General features: G+C 35.5%; 1 protein-coding gene across 8 annotated transcripts in view; it reads left to right on the top strand.

The window, feature by feature from the left end:
* The window catches only part of USP25 (ubiquitin specific peptidase 25), a 131,468-nt gene that overhangs the window by 13,303 nt on the left and 91,055 nt on the right, over window positions 1-27,110 (top strand). For 4 of the 8 annotated variants that reach the window (XM_059164488.1, XM_059164490.1, XM_059164491.1 and 1 more), the window contains exons 2-5: window positions 11,551-11,628; window positions 14,819-14,963; window positions 19,057-19,140; window positions 26,835-26,958. In XM_059164488.1, coding sequence (XP_059020471.1) covers window positions 11,551-11,628; window positions 14,819-14,963; window positions 19,057-19,140; window positions 26,835-26,958 — 431 coding nt within the window. Of the gene's footprint in view, window positions 1-11,550; window positions 11,629-14,818; window positions 14,964-19,056; window positions 19,141-26,834; window positions 26,959-27,110 lie in introns of those variants that run through there. The other 4 variants (XM_059164489.1, XM_059164492.1, XM_059164496.1 and 1 more) reach the window with 2 other exon arrangements.

Here is a 27,110-nt window from a genome sequence, read left to right on the forward strand (position 1 = left end):
TTGCTGGTGACTTTTTAGGAGAAAGGCATCCTTGCCCTGGAGCCTGTTGCAGCTCTGGCTGGATAGATGAAGACAGCATAGGAGATGGCTGGGTTCAACTCTTGGTAGGAAGCCTAGATTTCTGGGGCTGTGGGAACCAGGGTAACCCCCTCAGGGCATGGGTCCTGTGTGAGGAGATATGGTCCTAGGTCTCTGTGAAGATTGATTTTATTTGGTGTTGACATTGGCTTACTCCTGGCCATCTTGAAGTTGGAGGTTGGCTCAGGCAAACTCTAGCCTCAGGGTTTATAGTTTTCTGATGGAAGCAAATGCCTTCTGTGCATTCTAGACTGTGCTTGTGGTGATCAGGGACCTTCTACCCTGGGAACTGCCAGAATTGCTGTAGAGCTCAAAGCTCTCTGGATTTAATGTACAAAGGGAGGTGGCTGACCTACAGAACCTTTGTTCTTCCTCTTACTGCTGCATTAGGATTTCAATGGGCTCTCTATAGAAAAGAGAGAGTGGGGCTGTGGGAGGGTCAGGATTCAGGCAAGGGGGTGTGGTGGGGAAGTACTGGGAACCAGCTGCCTCCATGTTTTCCTTACTGATCATTTTTATATCATGTACAAATAATTTGTATGTTGCTGTTGAATTGTAGAAATTTATGTATTCTGAAAGTTTCTTTCATTACATGTATATATTTTTTCTTAATGTGTATGTAGTTTGTCTTTTTATTTTCTTACCTGTTTTCTGAAGTCTAAATATTTTAACATTGATTTTCATTGTCCTATTTTTTTTATTCCATAGGTAGTACTTTGACCTATTTTTCTAAACTTGAGTTTATAAAATTTTTTTCCTGTGTTTTCTTCTAAGATGTTTTATTAGCATTTACACTGAGGTGTCTGATCTATGTAGAGTTTACTTTTTTGTGTGTTCTGAGATGTAAGAATCAAGGTTCATATGAAATAAATGAACCTTTGTGTTGTAGTTCACTTATACTTCTGGATACGCCAGAAGTGTTCTATTGCTGATAAGTTATTCATTTACATTTTTATGGACCATTGAGATTTTTTTTTTCCTGTGAAATTCACATTTGTTTCTTTGAGGTTGGTTTTACTTTTTTTTTTTTTTTTTAATTTGAAGGAGTCTGTTATAGTCTAAATACTTTTTTTAATGTGTTTTGTATCTTTTCCCATTTCAGGAGGTCTTTTTACTCTCTTTATGGATCCCTCTCATGAAGAGAGGTTTAATTTAGTCTCATTTGTAATTAGTTGCCTTGAACTGCCATATCCTGTTGTTTTCTTTTTTGGTTTTTTTTTTTTTTTTTTTACGATTTTATTTATTGAGAGTGAGAGAGAGCTAGAGATCACAGAGGAAGAGGAAGAGGGAGAAGCAGACTTGTCGCTGAGCAGGGCGTCCAATGCGGGACTTGATAACTAGACCCAGAGATGACTTGAGAAGACCTTTAATGGACTAAGCCACCCAGGCGTACCCCTGGACCCCCAATATACTACTTTATAAAGATAATCTCTTTTATCGCCCTCTACTGTTTTTCTTGTTTTACCCTAGTATTTAAGTCTTATTCCACTAGGATTTGATTTTACACCTTGAGTAGGTGGCCAAATTAACTTTTTCCTTCTGGAAAACCAGCAACTTTATTGAAAAGTTCTTCTTTCTTCCCATTAATGCTTCACCTGATGACAAAATTTTTTTTCTTGACTTTGGGCCTTTTTAAAGGAAAACAGATCTCTGGGACTCTCAAAGTATTTTTTTTTTTTTAAATCACTTTACTGAAGTTTGCATAAATATAACTAGGCATAAATTTATTATGTTCTATTGTGTGGCTCTTATGCACTAAAACCAAAAATCAACTAATAGATGTAAGTAAAGCTAGAAAATTAGTTAAATTTAGATTAACAAGGTTAACTTGACAGATGGGAGTGTTTTATAGAAGCTAACTTAAGCACTTGCAACTTCAACCAAGGAAATTAATATATGTGTATCAGGACATTCTTGTAAGATATTATTATTAAGCTTTGGAAGTAGATTTTACTGCTGTTGTCATCCACATTACTTTTGTGAACCTGTTAGTCAGTTGATAGCCATTGTCTTAGAGTGGTGTTCTCAGCCTTTTTGTTGTTAACATCTTCACAGATGTACCTCCATGTTTGATCACACTTTATTTTTGTCTTTTTAGTTTTTGCTAAAGCTCTGTAAATGTAATTATTATAGAGTCTTTGAAGCAGAATGTTGTATGGTTTAGTGCAAAGTGGAATATACTTCCTGCAAATAAGAGGTAACAATTACAGCTTACTTTTAAGTTAGTGCCCGATAAATATTATTTGTTAAAACCCGTGAGTACTTTGCCTTGTGAACGTATCTTGGGGTCTGGACAATCGAGAGGGTGAGCTACTACTATGCGTTGTGATAACTGCTTTGCAGACACTTTGAGATAGTATTATGTATTGGAGTAATAATGTGTTGTAATTATTGCTAGCTGCCTTAGGAGTTGTAGTTTCTTATGGTAAAACCTTCTCAAGTGTGCTGCCAAAAATATTTAGTATTTGAATGCATATTACAAACACAAAAATGTTGAGAATTATTGGGTAGAAAGATAGCATATAGGTCCCGCTATTGGGCAAGAGTTCTGTGAGTATGTCAGTTTTTGTTCTGTGAACTGTCAGTACATGTATTTAAATTCTTCACATTTGGGCTGTGTTGTACAGTAAAATTTGGCTACTAATATGATACTGTGTTTGTACTTCCTAACTGGGGGGATTTTCTAAGGTTTAGTCTTTGATTTTCTGCCGTCTTCCTTTGTAAGCTGTCTTTGAGAGATCATGTATTTTCTCACTTCTATATGTTCATTAGTACTAAGTTTGTATATTCAAAATTAATTAAATGTTATGCCATTAGATAAACTCTTGTTTCAGGTTTTCAGTTGCCTGTTGTACATTTATGCTTACTACTCATTCATCTCGTTATCATGTCTGTGCATTTAATTACTATTTCTTTGAAGCAGATTGAGAAGTAAGTAGTACACAGAAAGCTTATAGTTTGGCGGTGGTGGGACACGTCAGAAATGCATATATGATATTCGAAGTTAAATGAAGTATTTATAAGATGTATTGGTAGGACGAAGAAGAGCATCTAAGAGGAATAGGAAAGGCTTTGTTGAGGTGGGAGTGGTTGAAATGAAAGGAGGACTAGTAGGTAGATTGACAGTTATCATTCTAGGCAGGGAAGTCCATGAACAAGGGAAAACAAACAGAAGAATTTGGTGCCATCTGTTATCTACCAGTAGCTTCATGTGGCTAGATATGATATAATAAAAAAATAAATATTTAGTCTTTTTCCCAGGTTCCTGTCACAGAGCCTGTAGAATCCTTGGAATTTACTGTCTTGTATGCTGATGAGTTAACTCCTTCTAAAACCAACCTCAGAAAACCAACCACTGTGATTAGAGAGTTGGAATTTTCAGCCCACTCCCCAGTCCAGTGGCCAGGAGAGGGACTGTAGATTGAGTTCAGTCACTGATGGCCAAAGATTTATCAATCATACCTATGTATTGAAATCTCTAGTGCCTTCCATACTTTTAATAAGTGCTCAGTTAAAAAAACAAGTGCTCTGTTAATGGCACTTCTAGGCAAGAACTTAGCATATATAGTTAGTTTTTCCCATCCTAATTATTTTGAAATTTATTTCCTTAAAAATACAGAATTACATCATTAATGTATTGTTAGAATATAAAAATTGCTTTTAAGAAAGCTCTATTAATAAGGGTCCAATTAGGATACAGAAACCACACAGTAATTTGAATAGGGAAAGTTTAGTATAGGGAAGTATTCACCAGTAACATATAATTGGCTACAAAAATGTAAAGAAAACTAAAGAATAATGGAAGGATTAAATTTGGGAGAGGTTTGCCCTCAGACTGAGTTTCAGTTCTTGCTGTAGATGTGATAGAAGTCCACTGGGTGAAAGACTGGGACATTGATGCAAATAGCCTTATAGAACCGAAAAAGAAAGTTGTTTAGGATATATGCTTTATTAAACTTAGCACTATGTCTCGATGATTGGACTTCCTAGTAGTCAGTAGGGTGCATTATGTCTGTAGTGAGTATGACCGCAAATTGTATTTGCTTTAACAAAGAAGTTAACTGTGACTCATATAGCTGTGAGGAATTATATAGTATTCTAGTTTGAGAGTTCTATGTAGAGTGTATTTATTTTGTTTTATTAGTATAAGGGATTTTATTTTTGGACTCCCAAGTTCATTAGGAAAATTTAAGTGTAGAAACGAGATAATATGAAGATATATTTTATTTAAACTTCAGATCATATAGTTCATCATAATCAAGACATGACTTGATTCACAAAACTTTTGTTTACCCAGATGTTTTACAGAATAAGGCACTCTAATTTAAAAACATTGTCTATCCCAAAAGAATGGGATAGTTGGGGTTTTGGAATGCATATCCTCATAGAAACTATGTTTCATGGTGTTGGGTTCTTATTTGGCCTGGAAATGTATTTAACTCTATATGAACTTACAGTGCTGTGTAACGGTTTTTTTGGGGGAAAGTGCATTTAGAATATCTGTTTATGATGCATTTCTGTTATCTGCCAGCTAATAAGGATGGGGGTTGCTATTAGGGACCTGGATATCATGCAGCTGTTAGATTGATTAAAGAGTTGGGGTGGCAGGAAAGAAAATGGACTGAGGTGAGGAAAGGTGGGAAAAACCAACTATATCGATTGCTCTTAGCTAACTCTTTACTTTTCTTCTTCTCCTTTTTTTTTTTTTTTTTAAATTTAAGATCATTTGTGGCTCTGGGATTCTATAAAATGATAGGGAAAATCTTTCTAAAATCAGAAGTTCTGGAATATTTAAGCCTAAGTGTGAAATAGTAAATAATGAATAGTGAAAAATAGTAAATAGCGAATAGTAAATAGTGAAAAATAAAAATGCATGCCTTCAGAATTACACACCTATAGAGTTATATAATTAATTTTTTTGTAATGCTATTCCCAAAAAGATTGAGATAAGCCTTGACTCTATGATGCTAGAAGATACAGGATTACCCCAGCCATTATAGAGTTACTGTCTAGATTATTTGCAATTGAAAATTTCAACAAATTTTACTGTACACTCACATTCAAGTAGGGTTGATAAGACCAGAACTAGGAAATGAAACTTTCTATGGGATTCTAGATAGACTGTAAGAGGGTGTGGAATGTTTGTTTAGTAAGTGGATCTGATTTATGTATACTTCTTGTTCTGTCTTCTATAATCACTTAGTATGTTCTTTCCTGTGGATGAGTTCAAGGCCTATGACCTGACTTACTCCAATTTATTTCTGCAAACTTTGCTGTAGTTATTTATTCAGTCAATATTTATCAAGTGCCTACCACATGCCAGATGCTGCATTAGTTACCGGGAGCACATTGATGAGCAAAATAGTCTGTGCTCTCTTGAGATTTAGAGTCTAGTGGTTAACCATGGTGTATTATTGTAATCTATGGTAAGTGCCAGGAGACCCTCCAACTTTAACTGAAGGAAACTGGTACCTAAATTTGGGTTGATAGATAAGGATAGAGAGAATGTGAAATAGATGGTATCTTTTGAAATCAGTGTGATTCTAGCGTAGAATTGCTTCCATACATTATTGGAAGAGCCTAGTGTGCGTTGAAGGTTTTTCCCAGTGTCCTCAATCTGGTGAAATATGTTTGTGTTTTGTTTTGTTTTGGGTTTATATCGTTGGTAGAGGCAGAGGCAGAGGCAGGTTTGCGACTCAAAAAGAAGCCACATAAAGGACAGATTTATGTGTTTGGAATTATCTGTCTAGGAAGTATGGGGATTTCTTGTTATGGGAAGAGATAACATGAACTATGGCAGTTTAGTGTTACCAGGTAGATCCAGAAGATATTTGCAAAAGTAGCTGTGTGTATGGTCGCATGCCTTAAAGGCAGTAGAATGGTTAATCCTTTCATTGATAGGTGATTAAAATACCACATGGGCCTAGCAGTGCTTTAGAGAATGTGATCCTGAAGTTTAAGAATGCCTTGGGATTTTCTATCAGAATAGGATTTTTCCCTCTTTTTTTAAAAAAAAAACTCGAAAGTGTTTTTAGAGGTTATTCTAGGAGTTGCCTTTTTTTTCCCACTGAAGATGGAAACTTTTGGCTTTCTTTCTTTTTCACTAAACCAGGTTTTATATGTATTTGGAAATTCAGGAGCCATTGACTGACTTGTGAATCATTTGCCCCTTAATGTAGAAAGTTTTCCTGCCTTGTAGTTAGTGGTGCTCCACTTTTTTTGTGCCATTATTTAAGTATTTTACATAGATGATAGTATTGCATTTTTGCAGTGAGTTTTCATTTTTCACTGAATCTTTAATCTCCAAAATGAAATATAGAGAAAATATGGAAAGGGTACAAATTGTGGAATTTGAAAAACCAGTTTTTGTTCCTGTCTCTGTACTTAATAATCTCTTGAAGCCTTTGTTAGCTATGAAATGAGAGTAACTTTTTGGAGGGTGTGTGTGCACACACATGTGTGCGTGTGTGCTCATATTAAATGAGGTTATAAACCGGAAGCACTCAAAACACTTGGCATACAGCAAGAACATAATAAATGCTTATCTTCTTTCTTTAGTCTAAGCCAGTAAGTGATTCCTTTTTTTTTTTTTTTTTGCATTCTCAGTGTTAAATATGCTGTATATTTACTGAAACAGATTTAAAACAGACCCAACATTAGCTAGGTTCAATTGGGGAGGGAGAGAATTTCTGTAGAACTCTCTGAGTCTTAATTTATATTGAAATTACTGATGCTTCCTTTACCTAGAAGTGTGTATAGTACTGTATTTTGCACATAGGGGGCACTTAAAGATGTAATCATGTGATAAAAATAACATTGAGGAAGGAATTGGAAGGCCTGCATGAAGTCTTGCCTTGTTAGCTTATTGATTTCTGTGGTGTTTGCAGTTGCTGAATTTCTTTGAACATTGTGTCTTGCCTTTCTTGGTCCAGCAGTGTGAACAGATTGCATCCTCCTCCTTATATTTTAGTATATAAATTCATACAAAAAAGACCTCAGAGCTCAGAAAATGAGCTCTAGAGAGGGAAGTGGGTTGGATCCATCTTGGATCGAAAGTTGCTAGTCCAGGAGGAGAGAACCCATGTGCAGGACATTTTTAGTTGAGGAGCAGGGTGTCTGCAGACCAGAAGTGTGATAAATAGAAAGGTGCAAACCTTGAATGAAAGACCAGGGTCTTAATTACAACAGAAATAGCAACAAGAAAAACATATAATTGTAGGAAATGAAGGTGCAGGTTTTCAAAGACAGGAAAAGCACAGCTGGAGGATGCCTGTGACAAAGGAGAAAACGACAGATGTGATGCCTTCTGTGCCATAAACTTAGAATCTTTCTCATAGCTTACCTCTTCTGATCTCTCTCCCATTTTTTGCTAACCAAACTAAGAAAGTTTTTTCACCTTTTTCTCCTTCACACTCAGCTTCTACTCCATCCCAGTCGTTTTCTCTTCCTTATTACATTTTCCGTCAAAATTCACGAGATCATGAACTATGCTAGAGATACTCCTGGATTATTTTTTTTTCTAAGATATTCAGTTGACTGTGTTGTGAAAGATAAACAAAACATCAAATTACCGCTACAAGCTATGAAATTTCAAAGATGTTACTTCTCTTTAATAAAATGCTATTTTATTAAAATTTAAATAATTTTAAATTTAAAAAATGCACTGTCATTCGACTCTTACCATAATAGGCTATTCCAAAAGTTAGTGGTGTACCCAAATACGGTCATCATGTTCACCAATTTTCAGCTCGGTTAGGGTAGCTCTTCTCCACAGGTGCCTCATTCTTTCTTCTGGGGTGAGTGCGCTACCCAGGGTCATGTTCTTCTTAAGGAAGCTACAGAAGTTCAGGAGGGAAGCCCAGTCATGCAAATACATTTAATGTCTGCATGACTGTCTTTAATATGTCATTGGTCAAAGCATGTCCCATGGCTAAGTCCGTCATCAGTGCAGCAAGGAAATTGTCTCTCTAGTGAGAGGAAATTAAAAGTGGCAAAGGGTGTGGATACAGAGATAAGAGAATTGGGAGTCTAACATGGGCCCTTGTAATCTTTTCTGAGCTTTATTTTCCTGTTTACTTTTTACTTGTAGTTGTTAGTGGATATACTGTTTTGTGTTCCATCACTTTAGCTTAATATGATTTTGTGAAGATAATCTCTATATAGGTTATATATTTGCTATTTAAAAATATGCACTTGTTTGCTTGACTCAAACTATGTTTCTAAGTATAAAAAATCATCTGAGATGCTTATTAAAAATGCAGATCCCTTAGCCATCAGCCCTAACTCCTCTGGAATCACCGTCTCTGGGGCTGGGGCCAAGAATCTTGTTTATTATCAAACTCATTGGTTCATTCTTCTGCACATTAAAGTTTAGAACCACTTCCTTAGTGTGAGGACGTTTGTAATGTTTCCATTTTTCCAGCATTGTAAATAATAGCTGGTAACGTTTGTATGAGTGACTGATTTGGGGGAAGTGTTCAGTAGTCCTTCTCTGATCCATGACCAGGTAATTTGCAGTTGAGGGAAATAATGTTCCGTGTAAAGAATGGAGTTTGGAGTGCTGGTGGTGGTGAGATTACAGAGAAGCACATAAAATCTTCCAAGTTTTTTATGTTCAGTAAAACAAAACCTTGGATAAGAATTTCTGTAAAATTTTTCTACATCTTTAACATTGTGATGTTTGGTATTGAGTAACTTAGTCATGGTTCCATTTGCTAGTTATTGGTACTACTTTAAATGAACATAGGGAAGTTGACAGGTTTGAGGAGAGTTCTTTTTCATCTCTAAGTTTGATCGTTTAATTTTTTTTACTCAACTATTTTATTTCTGGCATTTTATATGACCTTGTTTATATACTATTATTTTTATTTTTAGATAGTCTTGTTATTTCAGCTCTTTAATAAGGTTGTTGGAAATGAAAATTCATTGATGGCGTGATGGATACTGCCCATGCTTATCTGATATACATTATTTGCTTTTCTTCACAAACAGAACCTTGATTTCATTTTCAAATTGGCTTTTTGCCTAGCTGAATAATATGTTTCCCAACCTTCTTTGCAACTATGAGTGGCCATGCAATTTTGTTCCGCTCAAGGAAGCTTTAAGTGGAAGTCACTGAATGGGTCTTCTTAAAGCAGTTAGACTGTTTTGGCTTATGCCCTTTGTCTTATGCCCTTCCCTTTATCCTCCCTGGAACTTGTACCGGGTGCTTGAGGAGGCTTCGAGAGACAGACGTTTGATGAATGTCACATATAAGAGTGTTCAGTGGGAAGGCAGAAGGAGCTTAGATCTTCTTTGCATGTGGGAGGTCTTATCAGATCTGGATTGCCCACCTCCAGTCTAATTACTTTAGGAAAAACAGACACTGCAGTATGTTGAAGCTACTATTTAGATGGGACTCTGTTATATGCAGTTGAATGTAATTTCTAGCTTATACATGTGATTTCTATGAAAGATATTTGGATGACCGTTACCTCAAACCTGATTTTCAGTATGCTTTTTATTTTTTTTATTATATTTTATAATTTGTTTAGGACCCTTCAACTCTGAAGGTGTATATGTTAGGCATATTTAAATTGTCAAGTATGTGGGGTGCCTGGGTGGCTCAGTGGGTTAAGCCTCTGCCTTCAGTTCAGGTCATGGTCTCAGGGTCCTGGGATCGAGCCCTGCATTGGGCTCTCTGCTTGGCGGGGAGCCTGCTCCCCCCCCCCCGCCCCTTTTTCTGCCTGCCTCTTTGCCTACTTGTGATCTCTGTCAAATAAATAAATAAAATCTTAAAAAATTGTCGAGTATGTTTTGAAATGCACATTTTATGGTTATTAACAAATCTGTATACAGAATATCTTAAAACCTTATAATAAAGTAATTTTAAATTTAAAGTTGCAAGATAGTACAAACTTCTACAACTTTTTTTTTTTTTAACTATTTGAGAGTAAATTGCAGATATAGTGCCCCTTTGAAATTTAAAATACTTCAGGTTGTATTTCCTAAGAAAAATAGACATTTTCTTACATAACTATAGGGCAGTTATCAAATTCAGGAATTTAATATTAGTTCAATATTATTACTAAACAGTTCATATTCATATTTCTCCAGTTATCCCAGGAATGTCCTGTATAGCATAGTGTTAGATGCAGTTTGGTTTCCCACATTTGATTACCAGGCCTTTTTTTTGTCTCCTTTAATCTAGAAACTCACTCTTTGTCTTTTATGACATAAGCATTTTAAAGATAACAGAGTAATTACTTGGTAAAATGTCCCTCAGTTTGGATTTGTCTGATGCTTCCACAAGATTAGATTCCGGTTATGCATTTCGGGCAGGAGCACCATAGGTGGTATTGTCACCTTGGTGTATCCTACAACATCAGGCAGCATATGCTGTCATTTTATTCCAGTATTGGTAATATTAAATCTGATTATTTGATCGAGGTGGTATTTGTCATTTCTTCATTATAAAGTTATACTCTTTCTCCCTTTATAATTTGTAGAAATAGAATTTAAAACTATGTAACTATTTTATTTTCCATCAAATTTTTACCCCCTAGTTTTATTATCTGTTGAGGATTCTTGACTGGTTTATTACTGAGATGAATGTAAAACATTTTCAAGAAAGATTTCAGCAGGTTCTTTTATTCTAGGGATGACTTCTTTTACACTTCATTTCCATTGAACTTTATTTTGTGGTGCCGTCTTACAGTTTTAGGGAACTTGTTTGAAGAAATACGGAGATGTCGGAAGGAACATGGTTCTTAATTAGGGGGGTTCAGGGCAGTATTTGATAGTGGGATCCCATCCCCTTTTCTCTTTTCTCTCCAACAGAGTATAATAGATCATGAAGACCAGCAGATCTGAAGCAAATGGGGGCAAATGATTAATTCTGTTTGGGATCTTTTATGATCCCAAATTAGAGGGATTAGAGAATGAGATGATCTTCTTTTTCCTCAAATAGATCTTAGGATCACTATCTTGTAATATACACACCTAGTGTGTGGTTTGTCCTTTGGCATGTCTTTTTCAGACATCATAGGGAAATGGATGCTGGCTGACCCTAGGGTCAGGGGGAGGTGCTAGAACTGCCAGGATTTCTCATTCAGTGGCCTCAGCTCCTAGTGAAAGTAGCCCTGTGGATACAGCTGTTTTCCTTAATTCTTCTTAGGCTTAATCATTGTGCATATCACCCTTTTCTTGTTATGCAAAAGGCGGTGAAGAATGGGCCAGAAACTCTTAATTCAGTAAGATTTCTTGGGAAGTAATAATAGAAGTTCAAGTTCCCTTTTGGAAACAGGAGAATGGTTAATCTCCCTAAAATAGTGAAATTTGTTGAGTCTTTGTCAAGTTCTATATTTTTTTGTTTTCTATACTAGTTTATTTTGTTTTCTGTTTTTTTTTTTTTTGTTAAACCCATAGATCATTTATTTTCTTATTCTTGTATATTTTCAGATTTTAAAGTGTATTTCGGTTTTTCTTCTCTAGCACCAGCAGACGTTTTTGAATCAGCTGAGAGAAATCACTGGGATTAATGATGCCCAGATACTGCAGCAAGCCTTGAAGGTACGGCCTCTGTTCTACGGCATACAGTTTAAGTTACACCCTCACCTCTACTGCCTACCATATATGAAAGGTTTTTAGTTACATTTTATGGTATAGTAATAGAGATATAGGAAAGAACTTTCATAACGTAAGAGCCTTATTTAGGCTGTGATTCTAAGCATGTTAGTTTTCAGCAGCCTAATGTTCCAAGATACCTTGAAGTGACAGATAATCTTTCTCTGTATGGAACGCTTCTCTTGCAAAATGAAAGGATATGAATCCAAATGCGATGGCTGATTGTCCTCAGAGCTATGATGTTAGAGTTTAAATGGGGGTAGAGAGGGGTGCAGTAGGGAAATACAGGGAGGAAGAAGAGGAGAGAGAAAATGAATAGAGGGTAAGAAACTTACCTCTAAGTAAGTTGGCTAACATTTAACTAATTGCACCTTAAGAACATTCAGTAGCAAGCTGGTTAGTATGTGCAGTAAGTAAAATGCATCATTTTGGTTGCATTTTCTGATGTTCCCACATTTCCACGCGGAGGAAACCCAGATGAGTCAAATTACAGGGATATGTCCACTAGAAAAGATCAAGGGACTAAGAGATGTTTAAGAACTAGAACTGCAGGGGCACCTGGGTGGCTCAGTCAGTTAAACCTCTAATTCTTGATTTCAGTTCAGGTCATGATCTTAGCGTAGTGAGATCCAGCCCTGCCTTGGGCTCATTGCTCAGCAGGGAGTCTGCTTGAGCTTCTCTCTCTCTTCCTCTCCCTCAAGGGCGCAGCCCTGCCCCCCCCCCCCCCAATAAATAAATCTTAAAAGGAAAAAAAAAAGAAAAGTAGAACTGCATCTTAAGGTTATTTCTGTATTGCTGCTAAAGGCTAACAGCAATATAGTATTCTTGCTCTTGCAAGGCATACATAAAACTTCAGTCCTTTGGAACTTGCTCCGAGAGATGAGTTTAATTATGTAACTTTTGGTTCTGAGCCAAAAGTTCTTCATTTGTTTTTAGAAATAATCTTATCTTTCGGATGATTATACTCATGATAATAATAAGTAGTGGTTATTAAACTCCTATAATACTAGGTGCTATTCAAAGTATTTTATGTGGCTAACGTCCTCCTGGGAGCCCTGTTGACAAAGGTGCTGGCATGTGGAAGAGCTGGAGTACAAACCAAGCTACCTGATCCTGGGGGGCCTCACTACGTTTCCGATTTTACTATAAGCTTTGCTTCATCTTTTTTTTCTATCAGGAAAATGATGAAACAGTACTGTTCAGAGCATTAATTCAGGGTTTATGAAGCAACTGTTAAGTATTTGGAGAGGAAACAAGAATGTCAGACCTCAGTTTATGACCCAGTTACTCCATATCTGTTCTCAGAAAGTGCCTTTACCATTCTGTATCTCTGAGTGTGAGACTATACCCATTACCTTGTCAGGGCAAGTTTGCAGAATTCACTTTTTTTTTTTTTTTTTTTTAACTTGGGAAACATGTAGAATATGTTTAATTAAATGAACATAAAGAGTTAATCAAATGACCTATTGTCCATGTTTTCTTTGAGGTAGGTTTTGTGCTATAGTTTTTTTGTTTTGTTTGTTTTTTTAACTTTGGTTTCAATTACCACCAACTACTGGTGGTGGGAGATCAGTACACTTAAATCTTAACTATTAGCCAGTGTAACTCTGTAAGATGTTTAGTAATGAGTTGACTTTCTCAGTAATATACTGACAAGGAATCTACTTTTGGGATACACATAATTGATTTCAATACTCCTGTTTTAAGAATCTATTTTTAGCCCTTCAAAGCAAGTGATCTTCAAGTTGTATAAATCCCTGTTATATTCAGTTTATTATTATTATATGAGGTAGTATATAAAAAGCTCCTAGCACATTTCTTGGCATATATTAAGTGTTCAATAAATGTAGCCATTGTTACTGCACATTACAGCTATTTTACATATCTAGCTGTAGATTATATTATGTTGCTGGTGAGTCATATAAGAGTCTTATAATGATTACAATATGAAGTTTAAAGCAGTGGTGCTTTTCCAACTGCACTCTTACTTTTTTTCTCTCTTCCTTGACTAATGAGAATGGGAGTAGGGGTGGATTGGCGACCTCATTCTTCTAGTTGCTCAGGTTTCAAATCTTGGAATCATCCTAATCTTTCTCCTTCTGTCAGCTCTCACGTTAAATGTGATAGCAAATCATGTTGGACTCTCTGCTTTAGCCCTTTCTTTCCTATAGTCTGTTCTCAACACACAGCCAGAATGAGCCTTTAAAATGTAAGTCATACCATGTAATTTCTGTCCAAAACCCTCCACTGGCTTCCTATTATAGTCTCTGTGTTTGCTAAAGTTCATGAGGCCTGCATAGTCTGTCTAGGTGTTCTGGCCTTCTGTTACAAAGATACTTCACTATTAATATCTGGGTTTCCTAATATTATTTCAATTAGCTATCTCAGAGCTACTGTTATATTTATTATTAACTCTATAGAGAATAAAGACATAGAACTGGTCATGTCTCTTCTTCTTATTTTGCTGATATAAAAATCCTTGGTTTTCTAGCATTTGCTTTCTTTTAAATTAACTTTAGAATAATTTTGTCCAGATAAGCTTTTGATGAGAATTACGTTAAATTTTTATGCTTAGTTTAGGTAGGATTGTCATCTTGACAGGATTTCTGTATGACAGTATTTCTGTCTAGTTCTGTGTGTCTGTCCGGACTACCAAGCTTCAGAATGTTTTGGCTGTTTCCTCCCTACAAGTCTGATATTTGCTTATGTTTACCTCTAGGTATGCGTTCAGCATCCATATTAAAGTTTATAGTTGTTCTTTGCAGAAGTACTGTTTCAAATATTCATTCTCATCCTTTTGTATAGCAAAAATTTTTTGGTTTATTTATTTGTTTAGAAATACAAGTTTTGTAATTGACTTTGGTTAAGGAGAAGCGAAAGTAATAAGAAACTAAGAAATTATAGAATAGATTTTTACATTAGTAGGCCTATTAGAAAAAGGAATTACTATTGATAGAATGTACTTTGTTTATGATCAGTTTGTAAAATTAGGATCACATAGAATGATTTCAAATCTAAAAGTGATTTTTGCTATTTAAGTATTAGTTGTTACGGAGAAATTTAAATAAAGTGTGTAAGAATGCATGGATTCTGAGTTATTCCAAAATGTTTGATGTTCCATTCTTGATATTTGAAGGATAGTAATGGAAACTTGGAATTAGCAGTGGCTTTCCTTACTGCAAAGAATGCCAAGACCCCTCAGCAGGAGGAAACAACTTACTACCAAACAGCACTTCCTGGCAATGATAGATATATCAGTGTGGGAAGCCAAGCAGACACAAGTAAGTTTACTTCTCTTTCTTAATATTTTAATAATGTAATTAAAAACTTTCCTTGGGAATATATTTTGTTTAAGCAGAGGTGAAGGATAAAGAACCACTTTAACCTTGGTTCTTTTTAGTGAATATGAAAAGAGTATATTTTTATTAGCTGCATTATTGTTTTCTCCAGTTCAAATGTGAAAGATTGTACTTGAGTTATGTATCCTTTCATAGAGCATTTCATTTATTATTCATTGTTTTGAGATATAGAACAGCTATAGGTATCTCTCATGAAAGAAACAAACATTTCCAGGATTTTTAATGGGCACAGACATTTGTTTTATGATTTTAAATGTTGGTAGAGGCCTTAGTATTATTTTTGAAGGTAAGCTATTGTTTCTAATTACTGATAGGTTTACCACTTAACAGAATTTCCCTTCCCTCAACCCTTGCCCCTCCCCAAAATGAAGATTTTAGAATAAAGTTTTATTACCATGTAATAAAGTAAACACAATCACACAGACATATACACATATATACATACATATGGAAAGTTTTATGTGGGATTCTACTTTTTCTTTATAATGTGAATAGTTCATGCTTGTATGTAGCACTGAATTTTTCAAAATATGTTTAGTTACCTCTATATATCATTATGATGTAATAACTGCACTCTATAAAATGTATTTATTTTTATGCATTCTGTATTTGAAAAGTTTGGTTACTAACTTGTATTTGAAGAGTATCTGAATTTTTTTTTTTAAGATTTTATTTTTAAGTAATCTCTGCACCCGGGGTGGGGTTTGAACTCACCGCCTCAAATCAGGAGTTGCCTGCTCTGCTGATTGAAATAGTCAGGCACTCTTCTGATTTTGTTTATAGACTTTCTCAGAGTTAAGAAACAACTAGGAAGAACACATTCATATTGTTGTTTGTAACTGTTATCAGTAAATATTATTTTAATGTTTGTTAATAAAATACTTCAAATTTTCAGGATAATTTTAATATTTTTGTTTACAAATTTAATCTTATGTGCCAAAAGCTGAAATATTCGTACCTCACATAGGTAATATATTGGTGATGAAAGAAGTTTTATATGTGTGAGACAGACGTAATTGTTTATGTCTACATCCAAGACAAACTGTGGTTTGGACCCTAGCTGTATCTCTGACTTCATTTTCTACTGTTTTTCTCTTCTTACTTCATAAAATTGTGATAATTCAGGGTGGCTTGGGGTTCTTACCGACCCAGTGCTATTTAATTTCTTTGTTCTTTACACTTGCTGTTCCTTCTGTCTGGAATCCCCTCTAGGCTTTACCCCCAGCTTAATTACCTCTGGTGTTGTAAGACTTAGATCAGGAGCTTCTGGCCTTAGAATACTTCCCCTTGCTTCTAGGTTGGAGTAAGTGCTTCTCTAGCACCAGGGCTTACTTGGGTCTTAATGAGTACTGTGTTATTTTAAAATTATTTGCTTATGCCTTTCTTGCTTACCAAATGGGAAGCTTAACAGGACGAAAGACCATTGATGTGCCTATCATCACACTAGAATAGTTTGTGTAGTTTCTCAAAAAGTGTTCATTGAATTATTTTAAATAATACCCCAAAAAAGCTGTGTCAGAACCAATGAAAAGGAATGAGGTTGAGAAGCTTGTTGTAAGAAGTAAGAAAAAAAGAGAAGTAGTATGAATAGTGGAGAAAATGGAGTGTGAAAATAACATCTATCTTTTAGTTTCTGAGACTTGGGGGAAAATGAAATTAGGTAGAAAAAGGAAAAAAGTTTTCAACTGAAGTCAACTGGTTAAAGTGAAGGAAACAGGAAGTTGACTAAACATGGTTCACTGTTCTAGTGGAAAGGATGACAAGATTTTAGATTGACAGCTGTGAGTTTTTAACATAGATGGTTGACTTTGTGACATGAAGTATATATATAGGTAGGTAGTGGAATTAGGATTTGTACGACTTTTCTAAATAAAAGAACATGTCTTATTTGCTCTGTAAAGTCAAGTATTGTTTAAGCCAGATGTTGACACCTGTTCAAGACTTTTGACAAGGAATACTGAAAATGTTATGGACAAAAGAGGTATGAATAGAAGCTCTTAGGGATAAGGCAAACCTGATTTCAGGTGTGTGTCCCATATGAATGATAATTAAAAATTGTGTGTGTGTTTGTGTGTGTAGCTCTTGAAAAATACTCATCAAGTAATTTTTATAAGGTTTATTTATTTGAGAGAGAGATCTCATGCCCATGCGTATGCGGGGCGTGGGGAGGGGGCAGAGGGAGAGGGAGAGACAGTTCCAAACGGACTCTGCATTGAGCGCTGAGCCTGATATGGAGCTTGATCTCATGAGATCACAAGATCATGACCTGAGCTGAAACCAAGAGTCGGTCGCTCAACTAGCTGAGCCACCCACGTGCCCTTCATTAAGTAATTTTATATTTCACTTAAAAAAAATGGTAGAGATATGGAGTTTCTGATTTCATTATAACCTGATTATCATATTGAGCAAATTGTGTGCTATTGTGGTTTTCTTTTCAATAAAATGTGCTGCCTTCTCACCAAAGTGCTAATTTATACTTAGTAATTCAGTAAGTTGGATGGTGTGTCCATAAAGTTATTTGCAGATTATTGAGAAAAACCCTTGTAAAAATGTAATGTGGTGATTGTAGTATAATAGTACCAAACTGTGACAAAAATACCTGATGAGGTAACATTCTTTTCCATTTAACAAATTTGTACCATATTTCATAATGTTCTAAGAAGTACAGTTGCTGTTAGGAAATAGATTCAGCATTAAAATTTGGCAGTGTCACAGTAGTGTTACATAGTATAGAAGTGAAAAAGTAAGGAGACTTCTTACAGGCAACAGATTTTTCAAGTTACTATGTTATTGGTCCTAGGAAGAAATGGAGTCTTTTGTGTATTTTTAATTCTTGGAAGGAGTGGTAAAACATGTGAGGAAGAAAGATAGGAAATAATTACAAATATATATTCAAACACAGGCCTCTATTGATAAAACTATGTAAGTGCTACTGGAGTCTGGTGTATTGGAATGATCAGAGTGTGAGCAAGTTCTCAAGGGATTGTTCTAGATATAAAGATTGTTTTTGAGCATTTTCTCCATTTTATATGAAATACATTATTATTTGAAAGTTGACCATAGTTAACTTAATTTTTCAAGTGTGGCATGTTTTTTAATTAATGTATTTTTTTATTCCTTCTAAGTATTGTCTCTTACAACCAGGGCTAAAACATAAAACCTTACTGACTTTAAGTGTGCCATCTATTGGTTATGGTGCTGACAAAAAAAAAAAAAATCTATATTTTGAAATAAAAGTCTCTAATGCTAAATACATAAGATTCCTTGTTGATATAAGCTCCTTTAGAAGGGATAAAATACATCTTTTTTTAATGACTAGAAGAGGTTAGCATTTAAAGAAATATAGAAGTCACATTTGGGCGTTCTGGGGAAATTTTCCGTTATGCATAACTGGATAGGTCAGAAGATACAATTGTATCACTTTGTTTAAAGACTTAACACATATTTGTGAACCTTCACTTAATATTGAAGAAGTAATTCCATTTTCAGTAGTTAGTGGGACTGTGATTGTCCTTTTTACCTTTCATTTTTGAGAGAAAAAGAAAACATTTCAAGGAAAGCTTATACTCTGCATTATAACGAATTAAGTAGTAATGTACTTGGTGTCTTTTTATTGCATTTGTAATTTTCCATACTCTACTGAATTCTGAGGAGAGGCATAAATCATTTGTTGTAATATTAGCTAAAATTTTAGGCATCCTCTTTCACTACTTGGATCTCTTGTCTACATTGGATATTGTGAGTTGTCAATGAATGCTTCATGCCTCCAGCTTAAGTTGGGAGTAAAATTGTGTGTTGGAGTTATGCCGTAAAAATACTAATACAGAATGGACTAGGAAACAGTGCAAGATGTTGCGCTATCATAGGTATATACTTAATAGATTCTGCTAAGTTTTTGTGTCATGGCAAAATCTGTCATAGACATGACCATGGGAGGCTTTTGCTCAACTTGAAATCAAATAGTTACATTCTTTCTTTCATGACCATTAAATTCTTTTGAACTTTTTTAAAACAGGAAAAAAACAGTATATGCCCACCAGAACAAGATGTACTACAATTGAGCAATCAAAGTATGGATCAAAAGATGAGAGGGATTTGGGTAGGTAATTTTAACACAGAAAGTAATGCCACATATTATTGGCATAAGTTTTAGAGAAATTGTTATGACACATCAGAATGACTATTAGGTGTTCGACCCTTTACAAATTTAGAATCAGAGTATTCCCCCCCTCCCCCGCCCAAAAGGAATTGAATTATTAGGTAAGGATTGCATAGAAAGTGAGAGGTTCTGTCTTAGAACTCTGCTCTTAGATTGCTTGGCCAGCCTCACAGTGATTTAAAGCTCACGTGATAAATAGAGCCGAATCTGGTACATTCATCTCTGCTAAGGGTAAATTGCTTATGCTGATCAGTTTAGGATTTTATTAATTGAAAGCTAGTATTTTTCCCATTCTTCAAATATGTTTTCCTGTTGTTCAAATATGGATAGAAAAGCAGTTAATGCAAAGGAAGTTAAATTCTTTTTCCATAGAGATTTCTAATGCATAAAACTAGTTTGATGATTCCCCAAAAGTCAAGGTTAACCTTAAAAATGAGATACTACAGTGGTGTGGAAGTTATGATAACCAGTTGTATGCAAATATGTTAGGCTTCTACTCTATTCTAAGTGTGTACTTAGAATTCTTTTAGACATGTACTACAAAATGATTTGTGTAACTTTATGAATTTTCTTAAATTTTATTTCAGGAATGATAGCCATGGGCTATAACTTTTGTTGATTAATACTGAATGTTTAATTTTTTTTCACAGTCCAAGTTGAAAAACTGTCAAGTCTATGACAAAACTCTGGAACAGCTCCTTTACTATTCACTTCCCTTTCCAATGCTGCCATTATAATTTCAGCAGCTATTATTAAAAACAGAACACGATATTTTAGATCTGAGCTGTTCTGTATAGTTGCCTATAGTCCTGCGTGGCAACTTAGATTTAAATATAACTTAAAACTAAAACTTAGTTCCTTTGTTGCACTAGACACATTCTCAGTGCTCAGTAGGAGTCTCATGTGACTAGTGGCCACCAGTATTGGATAGTGTAGATTAATAGTATATTTCCATCATCACAGAAGGTTTTTTCAGACCTCACTGTTGGAGAGAATCTGAGTTCAGCAGTGAGAAGATTGGAAAAGTTGGAAAATCTTAAGAGCTGACTGGGAGCAGAGGAGAATGGGGGAGTGGGGTGGGAAAAACAATTTACATTGTGTATATCTTCTGGCTTTTAAGTACTGTTCTTCTAACATGATACTTTATGATGCTATTTGTCCTTTCACTTACTAGAAAAAATTGTAGGTAGATAAAGCATATGTTCTTAAGTCTTTTAATTAGTGCCACTCTGAAGATGACCCGGTCATTTTTATCTCTATTCCATAGTCTAGATTTAGCCTTTATTTGTTTAACAAATATTTACTGATTGCCTCATCTGTATCAGGTAGTTTTCTAGGCCATTAGGAAACAGAGTCTCAGTTTATTTAGGGGAAAGACAGTTAACAATAAATAAATAATGTCAGGTAGTAGTAGGTTCATGAAAAACAGAGGAGGGTAAAGGGACAGAGGGTGACAGGGATGTGGTTGTATGTCAGGCAGGAGATATGCCAAGACAGAAGAGTCCGTTGGGGAATGACCTCTTGGATGAGTTCATATTTATACAGACACCTGAGTGACATTAGGGAGTAATGCTTGTAGGTGTCCGAGGCAGGTGCATCCCAAGCTATGCAGGAGGATATTTGGCTCAAGAGATGAATGGTGTGGATACAGCCATGGTGAAGAGAGTTAGTGAGGGTGAGAGTGGTCGGTTTCTTTTTTTGTTTTGTTTTGTTTTTTTTTAAAGACTTTATTTATTTATTTGACAGAGAGAAATCACAAGTAGATAGAGAAGCAGGCAGAGAGAGAGAGAGGGAAGCAGGCTCCCTGCTGAGCAGAGAGCCCGATGCGGGACTCGATCCTAGGACCCTGAGATCATGACCTGAGCCGAAGGCAGCGGCTTAACCCACTGAGCAACCCAGGCGCCCCAAGTGGTCGGTTTCTTATTCCTCATCTGCTGACCATCCCTTTGTTCATATTTGCCTGTCTCAAGGGCATCCTCATTCTTCTGGTGGCCTAGTAGTTTTTCTTCTTCTTCTTTCTTCTTCTTCTTCTTCTTCTTCTTCTGCTGCTGCTGCTGCTGCTGTTTTTTAAACAAGCTCTTCCTGATCTCCTAAAATAATCATTTAGTTTGCAGTTCTGTCAGTTTTTGTATACTTTTCCCTTCAGTTGCTCTTGCTTGGTATTTATTATTACAGCTCTTGTCAAGCTCTTATCAACACTCTTAACTCCTAAAACCCCAAGCAGTTCTTTCTACTCATATCATTCCCCTGCCTAGAAGTCTTTGCTGGTGGTAAATATAAACTTGACTTATTGGGGGGGGGGAGATTTCCCTTAGGTTTAACCCTATGTAGGTAAGGAAAACAATGGAAGAACTTTTTCTTTGTCACCTAAAATCAGAATCTTTACATCTGTTGTTTCAACTGTATTGTGGGCTAAATTGACTTTTGTAAACTAACTTTGAAGTCTCCTGTCATTTTAATATGCAGTTTTTATGGGAAAATGAATTAGGAGTTACAAATAATGCATACATATAAAGTCTAATTCCTGGTTAAGTTCATGGCTGCCTATATTTTAGAGTAAGCAGAGAAATGTTTCATAGTTGGTATTTAAGTTTTACTCAAATGGTAGTCCTATAGAGAGTGGAAGATTTATTAGGGCGAGTGTTACGTTATGGTGTATGTTATAGAAAAAATGTCTTAATTTGGGCAGATTTGAAAATGATGGAGGCTTTTGTAACCTGAGATACTCTATAGTGTTATTCAGCTATCACTAACACATTTGTGCCCTTGAGTTGTGTTTATGTTAGTACTGGAGGAGGGTTGATTGAAACAAAGTTTGGTGTTTCACTGAGGTCTTCTCTCAGTGAAATTCATATATTATGAAATTCATATATTATATGAATATAAAAATATTCATAATACTCAGGTATTTGAATGGAATTTTAAAAAGTCTAAATTTTTATAATTGAAATTAGAAGTTGTTTCAGTTGTTAGAAATTATTTATAGCCAAGTGTGTTCTCTGTTCCTTTTTGAGTATAAGCATATAAGAAAGTCATAAAAGGCTAGTTCTCATTGTGAAACAGTTTATTACATGCTTCATGTTATAGGAGAAATTGTTCTAATTCTAGAAAAAGAAGAAACTCATGTTTAACCATTCTATTGAAATAACATTTCATTTGTTAAAATTTGGTCTTAAAATCATACGTTTTTGGTATATGAGTAGGTTTTAATAATCTTTGAGGATTGCTGTATTGTTTTAAAATACCCTATGGAAAGAAGTTTTATGGAGTAATGGGAATATCGTGGAGAAAATTATTGTAATTAAAATGAAATTACAAATAATAAATAAACCTCCTCCATGGCTTTAAGTAAAAAGCCCACCTTTTCAGTTAAGGACCAAATAGTCTCTGATTAGCCTATCATTCTAGCATTAAAGAATACTATTGCTTGTTTCTTCCTTTGCTTACACTCAAAATACTTCTGACACCAGATGCGTGAATTTTTTTCTACACCTGACTGATTCTCCAACACTGGCTGGGTATCCTGCAAGTCAATTCAGTTCTGACATTCTCTACCAGACGTTAGCTTCAGATTCTGTAAGTTAAGGGCTCTCCGTCCCACAAGACTGCCCCCCACTTTAGATGCCTGTCACAAGTTGTGGGTCCCCAGGTTACCCACACTTCTGTCTGACTTGGCTACAAATTGGGGGTGCCCACTACCTCCTCCTCGAGTTTGATAATTTGTGATAATAGCTCATAGAATTCAGGGTAACACTTACTACATGTACTGGTTTATTGTATAAAAAGAATATGATAAAAGATGCAGGTGAACAGCCAGATGAAGAGGTACATAGGGCAAGGTCAGGAAGGGTCCCAAGCACTGGAACTTCTTTCTCATGGAGTTGGGGTGCCATCCTCCCAGCACGTGAATATGTCCACCAGCTCGGAAACTCTCCAGACCCTGTACTTTAGGGACTTATGGAAGGTTCATCAGGTAGGCATGATGGATTATTAACTTAATCTCTAGCCCTTCTTTCCTCCTGGGAGAAAAACGTTCCTCTTAAAGTTCCAAGCTTCTCATCTGGGTGTGGTTTCTCTGGTGACCAGCATTCATCCTGAAGCTATACGGGAGTCTACCAGGAGGAGTCCTCTCATTAGAGCAAAAGGTGCTCCTATCACCCAGGAAATTCTAAATGATTTTGGAACTCTGTGTCAGGAAATGGATCAAAAATCAAATATTAGAAACTTGCCTTACTCTTTGAATGGATTTACTTATGCATGATTTTATCATACTATGGAAAAGATTTCATTCTAAATGTTGGAAGGATGTCTGCATTATAAAACAATTAAAAATTGTTATTATCACTTGCTTTCCCCAGAAAAGCTTTTAGGTGTTGGGAAGATGTGTGCATAGTGATAGAAAAAAGTTTTCCAAAGTTACCATTTTTGCTTGAAAAGTCCACATTATTCATTGGCAACACATATTTTTATTTGTTCTCCTTTAGGTGACAGGCTTGCTTTGTTTATTCTTGAAAAATATCTGCCAAATTCTGAAGTTTGAGAAATCCTAGCTTGTGATTCATTAGTTCCGAGAAGAAAAAAAATCAGCCAGTTTAACTGACTTGCAACTCAAGCATTGCACTAGTGTTTTCTCTTGAGTGAAAGCTTACTTTGGATGCAGCAGAAGTACTATGCATACTTCCTGTTTTGTCATATAGAATTAAGACTACATAATTCAGTGTTTGAGATTTAATAAGATAAAATCCCCCCCCCTCTTTTTTTAGTAGTGAGTATGTGTGGTTTTAGTACAGTGAATTGCCCAGAGAAGTTGGTGCTACTGCCTCGATTTGGGCAAAGATGCTGTTGTTGTGCATCATCAGTGCAGATATGTTGTGGGAGAAAAGGCGATTAACATCTTGTATTTTTGTGAGAATATCTTTTGCTTATGGAAACACCTTCTGTCTTAGGGTCATGTGGGAATACTCAAGGCTCCACTGACCACTCTTGGAGATCGCTAGTGTAGAAGAAAGATGTAATAGAAAACTGAAATTTAAAGCCTGTCTGCCATTCTTTATTCTTAATGGTGGTGTACTTCATTTCTCACAACTTCAGTAATTTATGAAATAGGGTTAAAAACACCTTGCCTTGTTTTTTGCTTTTATGTTGCTTAGGTTAGAATTAAATTATGAAAAGCTCTAATTGTAGGTTGCTACTTCTAAATGCATTTCTACTCTAGCGATTCCTATACTTGTCAAACATGAAACAGTAAACACTCCAGATAGTTTCAAAGAAGAAATTTAATACAGAGGATTAGGTTCTTAAAAAAAGAAAAATCACTGGATAGACTGGAAGAGGGATCTCTGGCTTAGCCTTGTGAAATGATTCCCAGATTCTTGCAGGACTGGTCAGCCAGGGAAGCTGCTCCATTTGCCACTGTCAGGAAGGTAGTGCATCAGGAGGCTGCCTCTGGGACTCCTCAGCTCAAGAACGTACTTCTAGAGCTGCAGCCCAGAGAACAAGCATGCAGGATTAGGTAACTGCCGCTGAGCTGTGCCTGAACATTGGAATGCAGAGTCTATCTGCCACTTCTCTCTATCTCTTCACATCCCCGAATCTGGAAATTGGACACTGGAATGCTGCGTGGAACAACCTGTATCTGTTCAGTCATGCTGGAGAAAATAGCCCAGAGCAGCAGGATAAAGGCTTCCCCCTCACTTCCAACTTCTGTGTCCCCTGTTAGTGCAGCTAGCAGGTGGAACCTAAATTTTATTCAGAACTGTAACTGTAAGTGAATTGGGAAACTAGATGTGTTTTGTGTTTTGTTTTGTTTTCATCTTACTACATTCTGTGGTTGAAGAAAGCACACTAAGAGGATGAGGGAATGGAGTCTGAGGGCTAATTAATCATATCCCCCAAACTGGTTTTTCTGCTTCTTTCTGATTTTCAAATTATTATTATTATTTTACTTACAATCTTCTCTCTTTACTTATTTGAGTTGTGATCATTATTTAATAACTATGATAGTTCTCATTTTTTGAGACACATTCATGCCTCTCTAGTCCTAGCCGCTTCATCAGTTTGGAAAGCTGGGCTGGATGGCTCCACCCGGGTGACATCCGTCTACAGCTGTGATCTAGGTGGACTTGGGTCTTGTAAACAAGACTTAGGAAACCTTTGGCCTGCTGGTGTATGTAGGCATGCTCCATCATTTCACTTACCTTGCTATGTTCCTTTCTACATTTTACTTGACCGAATTTTTTTGGACCCTACTCACTATATTTTCATGAGGTTTTATTATACTTTCTAAAGACATTTAAAAAACACCTTCCATAGCCAACTATGATTTCTAATATTTATAAATATCCTTTTCTAAGCAACTGTTCAGAGTAAAAGTATGGATAACAATAGAAGTAGACTTTTGAAACTGTCCATATGCATTATTTCTTTCTCAGTGTGGCACATTCTTTTTTAGTAACTACACATAATACTAGAGTCAGATGGTAAAATGCAGGCATTTTATTTCCCATCACCTACCCCTTTCTATGCTTCTCTTGCAAAAAATATTTTTTGTGAGATTACAAAGAAAAAATTTGATTTTTAACATGTCTCAAATACAAATAAACAAAATCAATGTAAAACATACCCCAAATACCTGTAAACATAAGCCTGACCACACAAAGCTGTAGCTTTCTGTCTTATCATACTGTTTTGTAATCCTTAGCAATATATTATGGTTCTTATGACAATGGGAGTATTATTGTCATCTTTTAAGTGAAGGAAATTGACTAGTATATATTGGGAAATTAGTTTAAAAAGCTCTTTCTGAAGGTAGTAATAGCTGTAGCCTCTATTCTTTGGAAAAACTACAGCATCAAGACTATTTTCTTTCTAACAGAAAGAAAAAGAACAAAAGAAAATGGTATCCTTATTTGTATATTTCTTTCTGTGAAATGAAAAGTTTTTTTAAATGGAGAGGACTGCATGTTCATTCAGTAATTCGGATGGTAGAGTAGTGTTTAAAATAGAAAGTGAAAGGTCCTGATACTTCGTTCCTCTTCCCATAACCCTTCTCCCCAGAATTAACCACTGTTAACAGTTTAATATGTTCTTCCAGTCTTTAAAAAATGTATACATAAAGATTTATGTTTGTGCATTTATGGTCATTTAATTTTGAAGCATAATTTTTGAGATCTCAGTTATTATTATATTTTGTTAGATAATGTCTAGGTGGTGGTATGCATGAACTGTAGTGTATGTATATTTGGATAAACTTCAGAAAGCATAAGTGTAAATGTTTAATTATGTTGATTTCAATTTTTGTTGGTAAAAACCTGTTTTTAATGGTCTTTCTACTTATTAGCTTCATAGAAATTTTGAGATTTAATCAAAAGCTTCATAGAAATTTTGAGATTCCTGTACAGTGAGAAATATTTATACTTTTAATGCTTTAGGCATATTTTGTAGGGAAAAACACTAAGTTTTAAAATATAACCAATTTAAAATGTGTTTGCAGTCTCTTCAGAGAGCTCTTAAGGAGAATTAAATTGGTGCTGACTTTGGTTTGAAAGGGTATATTGGGTATAAAATCCCCATGATATGAATTACCTTCATTTTGTTTGACTTTTAATTTTGAGAAAGATAGTTTTGCTTTTCAGATGTGATTGATCTCACTGGAGATGATAAAGATGATCTTCAGAGAGCAATTGCCTTGAGTTTGGCGGAATCAAACAGGGCATTCAGGGAGACTGGAATAACTGATGAGGAGCAAGCCATTAGCAGGTAAAAACATAATTTGTATAAAGTAGATATAAGTACTTTTTATAATAGAAATAATAATTGGCTTTAATTTCAAGAGGCACAAATAATACTTTGTTATTCTAAATAAATCCATTAATAAACTTTAGTATTGTTTTTATATTTTCTGTAACCAA

This window comes from Mustela lutreola, chromosome 2, assembly GCF_030435805.1.
Source record: "Mustela lutreola isolate mMusLut2 chromosome 2, mMusLut2.pri, whole genome shotgun sequence".
Classification (NCBI taxonomy): domain Eukaryota; kingdom Metazoa; phylum Chordata; class Mammalia; order Carnivora; family Mustelidae; genus Mustela; species Mustela lutreola.